General features: G+C 43.4%; 1 protein-coding gene and 9 non-coding genes across 10 annotated transcripts; 7 read left to right on the top strand and 3 right to left on the bottom strand.

Moving 5' to 3' along the window:
- The first annotated feature begins 128 nt into the window (after positions 1-128).
- trnal-cag (transfer RNA leucine (anticodon CAG)) lies at positions 129-211 on the top strand. The gene has a single exon. It is a non-coding gene; the product is annotated as a tRNA-Leu (tRNA).
- A 1,064-nt stretch (positions 212-1,275) lies between these two features.
- trnal-cag (transfer RNA leucine (anticodon CAG)) lies at positions 1,276-1,358 on the top strand. Its single transcript has one exon. It is a non-coding gene; the product is annotated as a tRNA-Leu (tRNA).
- A 1,030-nt stretch (positions 1,359-2,388) lies between these two features.
- Positions 2,389-2,471, top strand: trnal-cag (transfer RNA leucine (anticodon CAG)). Its single transcript has one exon. It is a non-coding gene; the product is annotated as a tRNA-Leu (tRNA).
- Positions 2,472-3,170: 699 nt separating this feature from the next.
- Positions 3,171-3,244, bottom strand: trnam-cau (transfer RNA methionine (anticodon CAU)). Its single transcript has one exon. It is a non-coding gene; the product is annotated as a tRNA-Met (tRNA).
- A 287-nt stretch (positions 3,245-3,531) lies between these two features.
- trnal-cag (transfer RNA leucine (anticodon CAG)) lies at positions 3,532-3,614 on the top strand. Its single transcript has one exon. It is a non-coding gene; the product is annotated as a tRNA-Leu (tRNA).
- Positions 3,615-4,655: 1,041 nt separating this feature from the next.
- Positions 4,656-4,738, top strand: trnal-cag (transfer RNA leucine (anticodon CAG)). The gene has a single exon. It is a non-coding gene; the product is annotated as a tRNA-Leu (tRNA).
- A 701-nt stretch (positions 4,739-5,439) lies between these two features.
- trnam-cau (transfer RNA methionine (anticodon CAU)) lies at positions 5,440-5,513 on the bottom strand. Its single transcript has one exon. It is a non-coding gene; the product is annotated as a tRNA-Met (tRNA).
- A 287-nt stretch (positions 5,514-5,800) lies between these two features.
- Positions 5,801-5,883, top strand: trnal-cag (transfer RNA leucine (anticodon CAG)). Its single transcript has one exon. It is a non-coding gene; the product is annotated as a tRNA-Leu (tRNA).
- A 1,064-nt stretch (positions 5,884-6,947) lies between these two features.
- trnal-cag (transfer RNA leucine (anticodon CAG)) lies at positions 6,948-7,030 on the top strand. Its single transcript has one exon. It is a non-coding gene; the product is annotated as a tRNA-Leu (tRNA).
- A 2,607-nt stretch (positions 7,031-9,637) lies between these two features.
- Positions 9,638-13,585, bottom strand: LOC141333010 (uncharacterized). Its single transcript, XM_073837961.1, has 6 exons — positions 13,134-13,585; positions 12,691-13,018; positions 11,763-12,564; positions 11,384-11,593; positions 10,631-11,025; positions 9,638-10,264 (listed from the first exon to the last, which is right to left on the bottom strand). The coding sequence occupies exons 1-6, from the start codon at positions 13,508-13,510 to the stop codon at positions 9,638-9,640; spliced, it is 2,739 nt and encodes a 912-aa protein (XP_073694062.1). The 5' UTR covers positions 13,511-13,585.
- Positions 13,586-14,250: the final 665 nt, after the last annotated feature.

Here is a 14,250-nt window from a genome sequence, read left to right as displayed (position 1 = left end):
AACAGCTACAGTCTTCAGCGCTTGGCAGAACATGTGGAGCTATATTTGAATCGAATCAACATTTCGTTAGGGATTCAGACCACAAGCTGGGTGTAGCCGCAACGGGTCAGCTCCCACCACGCAAGCGTGTCAGGATGGCCGAGCGGTCTAAGGCGCTGCGTTCAGGTCGCAGTCTCCCCTGGAGGCGTGGGTTCGAATCCCACTTCTGACAGACTTAAATTTCGGCTACGGACAACAGCTACGGTCTTCAGCCGCAAGGCTGTAACTTTGCCAACTTTGCCTTGTGTCAGGGCATTAACTTTGCCAAAGCACCACATTTCAGTCGACGTCAGAATTAGTATAAAGTGGCAGTAACGCCGACGGGCGTTCCGTTAAACTTGAGAATTACTCCGTTTTATCGTTTGTGCGACATCACTCCTTCCCCGATACCAAGTTGCAGGCACTTTTAAAGAATGCCTTGAAAGACTATGTCAAGTCGTAATAGAATCGAGTCAATATTTCCTTAAGATGAAGGCAACATTGCTTTAAGGTTCACGAAAGCTTGCCTTCCCATTAATAGGGAATTTCATTTCCAATGCCAGCATGATATTACCCTTAAGAAAACCTCACAAGAACACCGCCACATGTTACATGAATACGACAGGGATGGTATTCCTGCATTCATTCAGCATTAGCCCAGCGTGAACACTGAATTTCGATTATATTGCATGTCAAAGGGTGGCCTAGGACTGAATGCAATGTCGCTGGATGGTATTTAGGGAATTTACCTGGAAACTCACAGTTTCTCCCGCAATGTCGTGTCGTCCACCCTTCAGATGAGCTGTGGCCTTTTTCCCTCAGGCGAAGGAGACAAGCAGGCGGACGGGAACAGAGAAGCCCGCTCTGTCGTGTAAGCGCTCTCAGCTATCAAAAGGCACCACGCTGCCCCGTGTGAGGCACGACCTTCAGATTATGAGACTGACGCGCTGCCTAACTGCGCCAACGAGGCCGGCGGGATGACCGGTCTGAAATGCGAAGCGCTAGCGTGTCGGTGCCTGCCTGCAGGGCGTAGATCCAAAAGCTGCGTTCAGGTCGCAGTCTCCTCTGGAGGTGTGGGTGCGAATCCCACTTTTCCGACAGAACTGTCCTTTGTCCTTTGGCTTCGGATAACAGCTACAGTCTTCAGCGCTTGGCAGAACATGTGGAGCTATATTTGAATCGAATCAACATTTCGTTAGGGATTCAGACCACAAGCTGGGTGTAGCCGCAACGGGTCAGCTCCCACCACGCAAGCGTGTCAGGATGGCCGAGCGGTCTAAGGCGCTGCGTTCAGGTCGCAGTCTCCCCTGGAGGCGTGGGTTCGAATCCCACTTCTGACAGACTTAAGTTTCTGCTACTGAAAACAGCTACGGTCTTCAGCCGCAAGGCTGTAACTTTGCCAACTTTGCCTTGTGTCAGGGCATTAACTTTGCCAAAGCACCACATTTCAGTCGACGTCAGAATTAGTATAAAGTGGCAGTAACTTCCGTTAAACTTGAGAATTACTCCGTTTTATCGTTTGTGCGACGTCACTCCTTCCCCGATACCAAGTTGCAGGCACTTTTAAAGAATACCTTGAAAGACTATGTCAAGTCGTAATAGAATCGAGTCAATATTTCCTTAAGATGAAGGCAACATTGCTTTAAGGTTCACGAAAGCTTGCCTTCCCATTAATAGGGAATTTCATTTCCAATGCCAGCATGATATTACCCTTAAGAAAACCTCACAAGAACACCGCCACATGTTACATGAATACGACAGGGATGGTATTCCTGCATTCATTCAGCATTAGCCCAGCGTGAACACTGAATTTCGATTATATTGCATGTCAAAGGGTGGCCTAGGACTGAATGCAATGTCGCTGGATGGTATTTAGGGAATTTACCTGGAAACTCACAGTTTCTCCCGCAATGTCGTGTCGTCCACCCTTCAGATGAGCTGTGGCCTTTTTCCCTCAGGCGAAGGAGACAAGCAGGCGGACGGGAACAGAGAAGCCCGCTCTGTCGTGTAAGCGCTCTCAGCTATCAAAAGGCACCACGCTGCCCCGTGTGAGGCACGACCTTCAGATTATGAGACTGACGCGCTGCCTAACTGCGCCAACGAGGCCGACGGGATGACCGGTCTGAAATGCGAAGCGCTAGCGTGTCGGTGCCTGCCTGCAGGGCGTAGATCCAAAAGCTGCGTTCAGGTCGCAGTCTCCTCTGGAGGTGTGGGTGCGAATCCCACTTTTCCGACAGAACTGTCCTTTGTCCTTTGGCTTCGGATAACAGCTACAGTCTTCAGCGCTTGGCAGAACATGTGGAGCTATGTTTGAATCGAATCAACATTTCGTTAGGGATTCAGACCACAAGCTGGGTGTAGCCGCGATGGGTCAGGATGGCCGAGCGGTCTAAGGCGCTGCTTTCAGATCGCAGTCTCCCCTGGAGGCGTGGGTTCGAATCCCACTTCTGACAGACTTAAGTTTCGGCTACGGACAACAGCTACGGTCTTCAGCCGCAAGGCTGTAACTTTGCCAACTTTGCCTTGTGTCAGGGCATTAACTTTGCCAAAGCACCACATTTCAGTCGACGTCAGAATTAGTATAAAGTGGCAGTAACTTCCGTTAAACTTGAGAATTACTCCTTGTATCGTTTGTGCGACGTCACTCCTTCCCCGATACCAAGTTGCAGGCACTTTTAAAGAATGCCTTGAAAGACTATGTCAAGTCGTAATAGAATCGAGTCAATATTTCCTTAAGATGAAGGCAACATTGCTTTAAGGTTCACGAAAGCTTGCCTTCCCATTAAAAGGGAATTTCATTTCCAATGCCAGCATGATATTACCCTTAAGAAAACCTCACAAGAACACCGCCACATGTTACATGAATACGACAGGGATGGTATTCCTGCATTCATTCAGCATTAGCCCAGCGTGAACACTGAATTTCGATTATATTGCATGTCAAAGGGTGGCCTAGGACTGAATGCAATGTCGCTGGATGGTATTTAGGGAATTTACCTGGAAACTCACAGTTTCTCCCGCAATGTCGTGTCGTCCACCCTTCAGATGAGCTGTGGCCTTTTTCCCTCAGGCGAAGGAGACAAGCAGGCGGACGGGAACAGAGAAGCCCGCTCTGTCGTGTAAGCGCTCTCAGCTATCAAAAGGCACCACGCTGCCCCGTGTGAGGCTCGAACTCACGACCTTCAGATTATGAGACTGACGCGCTGCCTAACTGCGCCAACGAGGCCGGCGGGATGACCGGTCTGAAATGCGAAGCGCTAGCGTGTCGGTGCCTGCCTGCAGGGCGTAGATCCAAAAGCTGCGTTCAGGTCGCAGTCTCCTCTGGAGGTGTGGGTTCGAATCCCACTTTTCCGACAGAACTGTCCTTTGTCCTTTGGCTTCGGATAACAGCTACAGTCTTCAGCGCTTGGCAGAACATGTGGAGCTATATTTGAATCGAATCAACATTTCGTTAGGGATTCAGACCACAAGCTGGGTGTAGCCGCAACGGGTCAGCTCCCACCACGCAAGCGTGTCAGGATGGCCGAGCGGTCTAAGGCGCTGCGTTCAGGTCGCAGTCTCCCCTGGAGGCGTGGGTTCGAATCCCACTTCTGACAGACTTAAATTTCGGCTACGGACAACAGCTACGGTCTTCAGCCGCAAGGCTGTAACTTTGCCAACTTTGCCTTGTGTCAGGGCATTAACTTTGCCAAAGCACCACATTTCAGTCGACGTCAGAATTAGTATAAAGTGGCAGTAACGCCGACGGGCGTTCCGTTAAACTTGAGAATTACTCCGTTTTATCGTTTGTGCGACATCACTCCTTCCCCGATACCAAGTTGCAGGCACTTTTAAAGAATGCCTTGAAAGACTATGTCAAGTCGTAATAGAATCGAGTCAATATTTCCTTAAGATGAAGGCAACATTGCTTTAAGGTTCACGAAAGCTTGCCTTCCCATTAATAGGGAATTTCATTTCCAATGCCAGCATGATATTACCCTTAAGAAAACCTCACAAGAACACCGCCACATGTTACATGAATACGACAGGGATGGTATTCCTGCATTCATTCAGCATTAGCCCAGCGTGAACACTGAATTTCGATTATATTGCATGTCAAAGGGTGGCCTAGGACTGAATGCAATGTCGCTGGATGGTATTTAGGGAATTTACCTGGAAACTCACAGTTTCTCCCGCAATGTCGTGTCGTCCACCCTTCAGATGAGCTGTGGCCTTTTTCCCTCAGGCGAAGGAGACAAGCAGGCGGACGGGAACAGAGAAGCCCGCTCTGTCGTGTAAGCGCTCTCAGCTATCAAAAGGCACCACGCTGCCCCGTGTGAGGCACGACCTTCAGATTATGAGACTGACGCGCTGCCTAACTGCGCCAACGAGGCCGGCGGGATGACCGGTCTGAAATGCGAAGCGCTAGCGTGTCGGTGCCTGCCTGCAGGGCGTAGATCCAAAAGCTGCGTTCAGGTCGCAGTCTCCTCTGGAGGTGTGGGTGCGAATCCCACTATTCCGACAGAACTGTCCTTTGTCCTTTGGCTTCGGATAACAGCTACAGTCTTCAGCGCTTGGCAGAACATGTGGAGCTATGTTTGAATCGAATCAACATTTCGTTAGGGATTCAGACCACAAGCTGGGTGTAGCCGCAATGGGTCAGGATGGCCGAGCGGTCTAAGGCGCTGCTTTCAGATCGCAGTCTCCCCTGGAGGCGTGGGTTCGAATCCCACTTCTGACAGACTTAAGTTTCGGCTACAGACAACAGCTACGGTCTTCAGCCGCAAGGCTGTAACTTTGCCTTGTGTCAGGGCATTAACTTTGCCAAAGCACCACATTTCAGTCGACGTCAGAATTAGTATAAAGTGGCAGTAACGCCGACGGGCGTTCCGTTAAACTTGAGAATTACTCCTTGTATCGTTTGTGCGACGTCACTCCTTCCCCGATACCAAGTTGCAGGCACTTTTAAAGAATGCCTTGAAAGACTATGTCAAGTCGTAATAGAATCGAGTCAATATTTCCTTAAGATGAAGGCAACATTGCTTTAAGGTTCACGAAAGCTTGCCTTCCCATTAATAGGGAATTTCATTTCCAATGCCAGCATGATATTACCCTTAAGAAAACCTCACAAGAACACCGCCACATGTTACATGAATACGACAGGGATGGTATTCCTGCATTCATTCAGCATTAGCCCAGCGTGAACACTGAATTTCGATTATATTGCATGTCAAAGGGTGGCCTAGGACTGAATGCAATGTCGCTGGATGGTATTTAGGGAATTTACCTGGAAACTCACAGTTTCTCCCGCAATGTCGTGTCGTCCACCCTTCAGATGAGCTGTGGCCTTTTTCCCTCAGGCGAAGGAGACAAGCAGGCGGACGGGAACAGAGAAGCCCGCTCTGTCGTGTAAGCGCTCTCAGCTATCAAAAGGCACCACGCTGCCCCGTGTGAGGCTCGAACTCACGACCTTCAGATTATGAGACTGACGCGCTGCCTAACTGCGCCAACGAGGCCGGCGGGATGACCGGTCTGAAATGCGAAGCGCTAGCGTGTCGGTGCCTGCCTGCAGGGCGTAGATCCAAAAGCTGCGTTCAGGTCGCAGTCTCCTCTGGAGGTGTGGGTTCGAATCCCACTTTTCCGACAGAACTGTCCTTTGTCCTTTGGCTTCGGATAACAGCTACAGTCTTCAGCGCTTGGCAGAACATGTGGAGCTATATTTGAATCGAATCAACATTTCGTTAGGGATTCAGACCACAAGCTGGGTGTAGCCGCAACGGGTCAGCTCCCACCACGCAAGCGTGTCAGGATGGCCGAGCGGTCTAAGGCGCTGCGTTCAGGTCGCAGTCTCCCCTGGAGGCGTGGGTTCGAATCCCACTTCTGACAGACTTAAATTTCGGCTACGGACAACAGCTACGGTCTTCAGCCGCAAGGCTGTAACTTTGCCAACTTTGCCTTGTGTCAGGGCATTAACTTTGCCAAAGCACCACATTTCAGTCGACGTCAGAATTAGTATAAAGTGGCAGTAACGCCGACGGGCGTTCCGTTAAACTTGAGAATTACTCCGTTTTATCGTTTGTGCGACATCACTCCTTCCCCGATACCAAGTTGCAGGCACTTTTAAAGAATGCCTTGAAAGACTATGTCAAGTCGTAATAGAATCGAGTCAATATTTCCTTAAGATGAAGGCAACATTGCTTTAAGGTTCACGAAAGCTTGCCTTCCCATTAATAGGGAATTTCATTTCCAATGCCAGCATGATATTACCCTTAAGAAAACCTCACAAGAACACCGCCACATGTTACATGAATACGACAGGGATGGTATTCCTGCATTCATTCAGCATTAGCCCAGCATGAACACTGAATTTCGATTATATTGCATGTCAAAGGGTGGCCTAGGACTGAATGCAATGTCGCTGGATGGTATTTAGGGAATTTACCTGGAAACTCACAGTTTCTCCCGCAATGTCGTGTCGTCCACCCTTCAGATGAGCTGTGGCCTTTTTCCCTCAGGCGAAGGAGACAAGCAGGCGGACGGGAACAGAGAAGCCCGCTCTGTCGTGTAAGCGCTCTCAGCTATCAAAAGGCACCACGCTGCCCCGTGTGAGGCACGACCTTCAGATTATGAGACTGACGCGCTGCCTAACTGCGCCAACGAGGCCGACGGGATGACCGGTCTGAAATGCGAAGCGCTAGCGTGTCGGTGCCTGCCTGCAGGGCGTAGATCCAAAAGCTGCGTTCAGGTCGCAGTCTCCTCTGGAGGTGTGGGTGCGAATCCCACTTTTCCGACAGAACTGTCCTTTGTCCTTTGGCTTCGGATAACAGCTACAGTCTTCAGCGCTTGGCAGAACATGTGGAGCTATATTTGAATCGAATCAACATTTCGTTAGGGATTCAGACCACAAGCTGGGTCTAGCCGCAACGGGTCAGCTCCCACCACGCAAGCGTGTCAGGATGGCCGAGCGGTCTAAGGCGCTGCGTTCAGGTCGCAGTCTCCCCTGGAGGCGTGGGTTCGAATCCCACTTCTGACAGACTTAAGTTTCGGCTACGGACAACAGCTACGGTCTTCAGCCGCAAGGCTGTAACTTTGCCAACTTTGCCTTGTGTCAGGGCATTAACTTTGCCAAAGCACCACATTTCAGTCGACGTCAGAATTAGTATAAAGTGGCAGTAACGCCGACGGGCGTTCCGTTAAACTTGAGAATTACTCCGTTTTATCGCTTGTGCGACATCACTCCTTCCCCGATACCAAGTTGCAGGCACTTTTAAAGAATGCCTTGAAAGACTATGTCAAGTCGTAATAGAATCGAGTCAATATTTCCTTAAGATGAAGGCAACATTGCTTTAAGGTTCACGAAAGCTTGCCTTCCCATTAATAGGGAATTTCATTTCCAATGCCAGCATGATATTACCCTTAAGAAAACCTCACAAGAACACCGCCACATGTTACATGAATACGACAGGGATGGTATTCCTGCATTCATTCAGCATTAGCCCAGCGTGAACACTGAATTTCGATTATATTGCATGTCAAAGGGTGGCCTAGGACTGAATGCAATGTCGCTGGATGGTATTTAGGGAATTTACCTGGAAACTCACAGTTTCTCCCGCAATGTCGTGCCGTCCGCCCTTCAGATGAGCTGTGGCCTTTTTCCCTCAGGCGAAGGAGACAAGCAGGCGGACGGGAACAGAGAAGCCCGCTCTTTAAATAAATGCAATTTTTAAGGTTAATAAAATGTACATATGTACAATTCTTCCATGAAAAATAAAGAATGCTAATGGAACTGTGGTATTGTTGATGTTATTATTACTTATTATTTTGTAGTTATTGTATTAATATTATTTATTCTGATTAAGCATAATATTATTCTTTGTTTAATTGATATTACTTATTCTGATTAGGAGTTTTGTATGTTACCTTCATTCAAGACACTTACAAATATGTTATTTGTATTGAAAAAAAGATAGTAATTAGAATAAAATAGTCATTAATATGTTTTTTAATGTACAATCATGCCAACAGAACAGTAATGAATTTTAAATAAATACAATTATATTAACTATTAAATAAGTTTTCAATCAACAATAAATTAAAAGGGAAATAAAATGAAAATAAAAACAGAAATCAAAAAGCAACAATTTCCCAGTTTGTTTTTGTTTTACAATTATTCCAACAATACAGTAATGCATATTAAATAAAATAAAATATTAAATAAGTTTTTAAACAACAATAAATTAAAAGTAAAATAAAAGTAAAAGTAAAAAACAAAAAGCAATAATTTGCCAGTTTATTTTTATTTTACAATTATTCCAACAATACAGTAATGAATATTAAATAAATAAAATTAAATATTGAATAAGTTTTCAAACAACAATAAATGAAAAGGAAAATAAAATGAAAATAAAAGTAAAAAACAAAAAGCAATAATTTGACAATTTGTTTTTATTTTATAATCCAGCAATACAGTAATGAATATTAAATAAATAAAATGAAATATTAAATAATTTTTCAAACAACAATAAATGAAAAGGAAAGCAAAATAAAATGAAAATAAAAGTAAAAAACAAAAAGCAATAATTTGACAATTTGTTTTTATTTTATAATTATTCCAACAATACAGTAATGAATATTAAATGAATAAAATGAAATATTAAATACGTTTTCAAACAACAATAAATGAAAAGGAAAATAAAATGAAAATAAAAGTAAAAAACAAAAAGCAATAACTTTCCAGTTTGTTTTTATTTTATAATTATTCCAACAATACAGTAATGAATATTAAGTAAATCAAAATTAAATATGAATTAGGTATTCAAACAACAATAAATGAAAAGGCAAATAAAATGAAAATAAAAGTAAAAAACAAAAAGCAATCATTTCCCAGTTTGTTTTTATTTTACAATTATTCCAACAATACAGTAATGAATATTAAATAAATAAAATTAAATATGAATTAGGTATTCAAACAACAATAAATGAAAAGGCAAATTAAATGAAAATAAAAGTAAAAAACAAAAAGCTATAATTTGCCAGTTTGTTTTTGTTTTGCAGTTGTGCCAACAGAATGGTAATGAATATTAAACAAATACAATTAAATATTAATTAGGTATTCAAAGAACAATAAATAAAAAGGGAAATAAAATGAAAATAAAAGTCAAAAACAAAAAACAATCATTTCCCAGTTTTATTTTTATTTTGCAATTATTCCAACAATACAGTAATGAATATTAAATAAATCAAATTAAATATTAAATAAGTTTACAGACAACAATAAATGAAAAGGCAAATAAAATGAAAATAAAAGTAAAAAAGAAAAAGCAATAACTTTACAGTTTGGAAAGTTTGTTTTTATTTAAAAATTATTCCAACAATACAGTAATGAATATGAAATAAATAAAATAAAAATAAATATTAATATATAATAAATATTAAATTATATAAATTATATAAGAAGTATTTAAACAACAATGAACTAAAAGGGAAATGACAAATATTAAGTTTTCAAAACCAATAAATAAGTTAAATAAAAAGTTAAGTTCTCAAAAACAAGAAATAAAAAGTTTAATAAAATATTAAATAATAGTTAAAAAAAACTACAAAAAGTTAAAAACACAAATATTTTTTTTTTACACAAATATTAACAATAGTGAACTCTTTTTGCTATATACACCACATACACACAAATATATACTTTATTTGGGAATGGTTCTCCGCATTTCCTCCAGCCACTGTTCTTTTGTAACAGTTTCAGTCTGTGGGCAGTACACCCTGCCCCTGTACTCACCTCCACCAGCTGCAGTGATGTTCCTTCCATCACCAAACTGTTGCCCAGTACAAGCTGCCTTATCCTTCTGTAGTCTTGAAGGATCAGAGACCATCTTGACAGCGCTCCCTTGCCTTTTCTTTTGGGGCTTGGGTGAACAGTGCAAAGCCTGATGAAGATGGTCTCCACCAGGCGGCAACAGTCAGGCCATTGTGCAGGTGCGCTGCTTGCACCCAGCACACATCTGGTGGTGCTCTCTACTCCAGGGGTTTGAGTGGGCCTCTTAGGTACTCTGAAGCGTCCACTCAGCAGTCTCTTCTGATGTCGAGCTGCATACACCACCCGTTGCTTGTCCTGGTCATCCAAGCTCTGCCAAAGTGCAATTATGGTGTTGGCCTCCTGGTTGGTCAGGCTGAGGGCTGTGTGACCCCGGAGATCCACCAGATATTCTGCCAATCTGTCCACATGTTGATAACCAGGGACATTTTGGCTGTCAACGGCCTATTAAAAAACACCAACACCAACATTATAATGTTTATCAGTGGGAAGCTGTTTTGGCACCTTCTTTAAAGTATAAAACACAATGGAAAGAAAGCTGACTTGACATTATGTGTATTTGCAGCTTATTAATGACTTTGATGTTGTTTGTAGGGGTGCACCGATCCGATATTAGGATTGGATATCGGCCCCGATATTAAAAAAATAGCTGGATCGGGGATCGGAAGAATTAACGGTATCGGGTATCGGTATCGGGTAGATATACCGACAGATATACAAAGCCCAGGTATCGGTATCGGGACTGAGAAAGTCGGATAGGTGCATCCCTAGTTGTTTGATCTTTTAAATGTTGTTTCATCTTGCACTTACCATCTCTTCATCATCTTTCTGACCAGCATCCTCTGGCTCTGAGGGAAGAGGTGAAACAGATGTTTCAGATGGGACAGGTGAGACAGCAGTCCCTGAGGGTCCAGGTGATGTGGGAGACTGTGAGAGGCCTTGTGTAGGGTCAGGGACTGGTGAAGGGGATGGAGAGCCCAGTACAGAAGTACCACTAAGTGCAAGTGTGGAAGAGGGTGGTGACAAGTCAGCCTCCAGATCAGTAATGGTCTGATCCTCGCTGATGTCACAGAAGCCCTCATCTTCATCTCGCTCCTCCACACTGAGGTCTTCAATGAGCTCTGCGTTCTGCTCGGAGTCTGGATTCATGTCCTGCAGTGCCTGACCTGTCTGCTGAAACAGATACTGGACTCCAATGAGCTCACCTGAAATTAAAATAATAAACAAACAGGAATTAAATACAATGCTGAATCATTGAGGAGGAAAAAAACATATGCAAAAACACATAATGCAACACAATACAAATGATAATTGAGAGACGTACAAATAAATATTCCTCCATAACCTATTGTATCATATTAGATACTTACATGTAACATGATTTTCCTAATGCCTTTTTCTTGATTAAAAGTATAAACTATCAATAAAGTTTGGATAATGTCGATAATTTAAAAGCCTTAGAAATTTGCATATCAATCATGACAGTAGACTTTGTAGAGTTAAATATATAGACAGAGATTACACAGAAATTCTAAGTTCATTAACAATAACACTTTTTCTTACCGGTGTAACAGGCAGGGGAACAAAATGTTGGAACCACTTTCTTGCCAAACAGCTTTTCATAGTTGCTGTTTACACAGTGAACAAGTTCTCCTGTGTAGCTGCATAAAGCTGATGGTTCTGCTGACAATGAAGCAGCCTCCCTGTCCTGGTTCCACCGGTGTAGTCCCTCCAGCAGATAAATCTGAAAGTTAAGACTGTTTGCACTGGTCCCTGTTAATGGACACAACAGTGTAAAGGTGAGTGTTAAAGAAACACAAAAGACAAGTAATGTGTTTTATATATATACATATATATATATATATATATACATATACATATACACATACATATATATATATATATATTATATATATGCACAGGGAGTGTGACAGAGACATACCTGGGATGAAACGGTTCAGGTGTAGGTGAAAGGACTCGAGAGAAGTGGAGCCTCTGGCACATCTGTATGTCGTTAGAAGCACACCTCCCTTGGTTAAGCTTCCAGTCTCTATATAGAGCACAACACCAGGGGGGTCTTGGATGCACTTTACATGCTTCTTCTGGACACTCCAGATGTGCTCCATCCTTTTTTGATCCAGGAGAGGAACACCCAGGGAGTCATTGCCCTTGCTGCTCAAGAGCTCTGTAAACAGCCGTTCAAGGAGAAGGATGGTAGTCTCCTCTCCGCGGGTTCTCCTCCGGCAATGTAGAGCCAGCTCATTCCTGGTAAGATGCTTGTTGACATCTTCATCTGCCAGCGAAGGCCAACCCTGGGAGATCAATAGCGCTCTCTTTGCTTTGCGAAGCACTGAGAGATCAGCTGCATCCCATTCAAAGATGCACGCTGATAGCCGCGACATGAAGATGGGGTACAGCTGATGGGCATCAGTTGTACACCCCAGGGCAATCCTGCGCATAAAATGCCAGATGTCCAAGCGTATCATGAGATCTGGCCAACCTCTGAATCTGGTTTTCAGCTTCGTCTCGCCCACCTCAGTGCAGCACCCACAGTCCACATACAACACAGCAGGTGGATCCACACCAGCCTGTTGGTATCTTTTCACCAGACCATCTACCATCATATCCAGTCCTGCTCCTTCCTGGGCTGTCAGCACGCTCATGAGCACCTGACCAAACTCATTGCCGACAGAGGTAAGCCAGAGTCCCGTTCCCCTCGCTGTCCCAGCCAGCTTCTTGGTTATCTGTAATAAGACATGATTTGGAACATGCTGTAAATGCAATCAAACATCCCACCATGTAAAATACAGATATACTGCTGTGTTGTGTATATAAACAACAGCATTAATAAACAAAAATCCACAACTAACCTTTTTAGTAGAATCCATCTTCAAGACAGAGCCATAGGTGGATGTTATCCTTGCATGGATTTCATCCAGCCTTGTTAGGATGTCTTGGCTGTACACGGTGAGTAGCCACTTGCAGCTTGGCACCACTGTAGGCTGTGGGGGTTCCTGGAATTTTACTGGCAACACTCCAGGTCGATTAAGAAAGTCGACACACTGGGTGGTGTATCGGGCCAGACGCTGGAGCCACTCCTCGCTGTGGTTTTCACGCAGCTGCTTTATCACCCGCGTGGGGCTGTTGCCTAAGCTACGCTCACGCAGTAGCCGGATGACCCGCATATCACAGGCATACCTTAGAAAAAGCAAAATACACTCATTCATATATTTTACATATTTGATTTGTAAACTATTTGCATATGTATGTGATGATGGCCTAACAACATGATGCAGAATGAAAGTGTGCTTACTTCCGCGTGAGGATAACCCGAAACTCAGAGCGATGACCCAGGTCTAGCTGTTGCAGGACTGTCTGACTCCAGGACACATGCGAGGCTCTACACTTGGTACAGATGAGGGTTTCTGTGACCATGCTGTACATTCTGTCGATGTCCAGAACCTGCCGTGCCCTTTTGTGCAGACCACCTCCTGTCAGTTGATGCCGTCCGCAGGCAGGATTGGGACAGAGAATCTTGACCCTCCACAGCTTGTACGGCATCCACAGCAGAAGTGCATGACAAAAGAATCTGTCTGGAGCTGGACCCTGATTGTAGGTAAGTGCTGGCTGTGGTGGGTAATACCAGAGCTGGAGGTCATCACGGAGCTCTGGCTTTCCCTTGGACCCCATTTTGAAAAGCCTTTTGCCAATCCACTTGTGATCTTCTGGTGGCAAGGTCTCCGACCACAAACGAGGAAGTGGAACTACAGATGGAGCTTTCAATAATGTCCCCGAAGGAAACGTCTGTGAAAGAAAAAAGACAAACCATTTAGTCAAGTAAGGTTATTGATTTAATAAGCATTTCATCAAGGCATGGCTACTTTTACATAAAATGATCATTACAATTATTGTTTTCTTTTTTGTGTTGTATTACAATGATAATTATGACAACGAAACGGATAACTTTATATTACCCATTTCTGTCTTCCAAAAAAAAAAAAGGAATTATATATAAAATATTCTAAAGTCTTGCTTGATATATAAAAGAATACATTTTACAAACAATCTATCTTTATTTTGACACATGAATGTTAACATCTATAAATTATTTATCATTAGTAAATTAGGATTCCGTCAGCTTGACATTATTACCATAGTTTGATTGTTGTTGTTTTATCAGCTGTTTATCAGTGTTTTAAGAAACTACTGGTAATAAAAGTCAGGTAACACTTTATTTTAAGGTGTCCTTGTGACACGTTACATGTACTTACTATTATAATAACAATTATTAATGCATAAGTACATGCAAGTAACCCTAAGACAAACCCTAATCCGAACCCTAAACATTTAGTAAGTACATATAGGAAATTATATTATATTACTCAGTACTTAAATGTATAATTACACTGTAACAAAGACACCTCAAAATA

This window comes from Garra rufa, chromosome 4 (genome assembly GCF_049309525.1).
Source record: "Garra rufa chromosome 4, GarRuf1.0, whole genome shotgun sequence".
NCBI lineage: Eukaryota > Metazoa > Chordata > Actinopteri > Cypriniformes > Cyprinidae > Garra > Garra rufa.
This window is presented reverse-complemented; position numbering and strand designations above follow the sequence as displayed.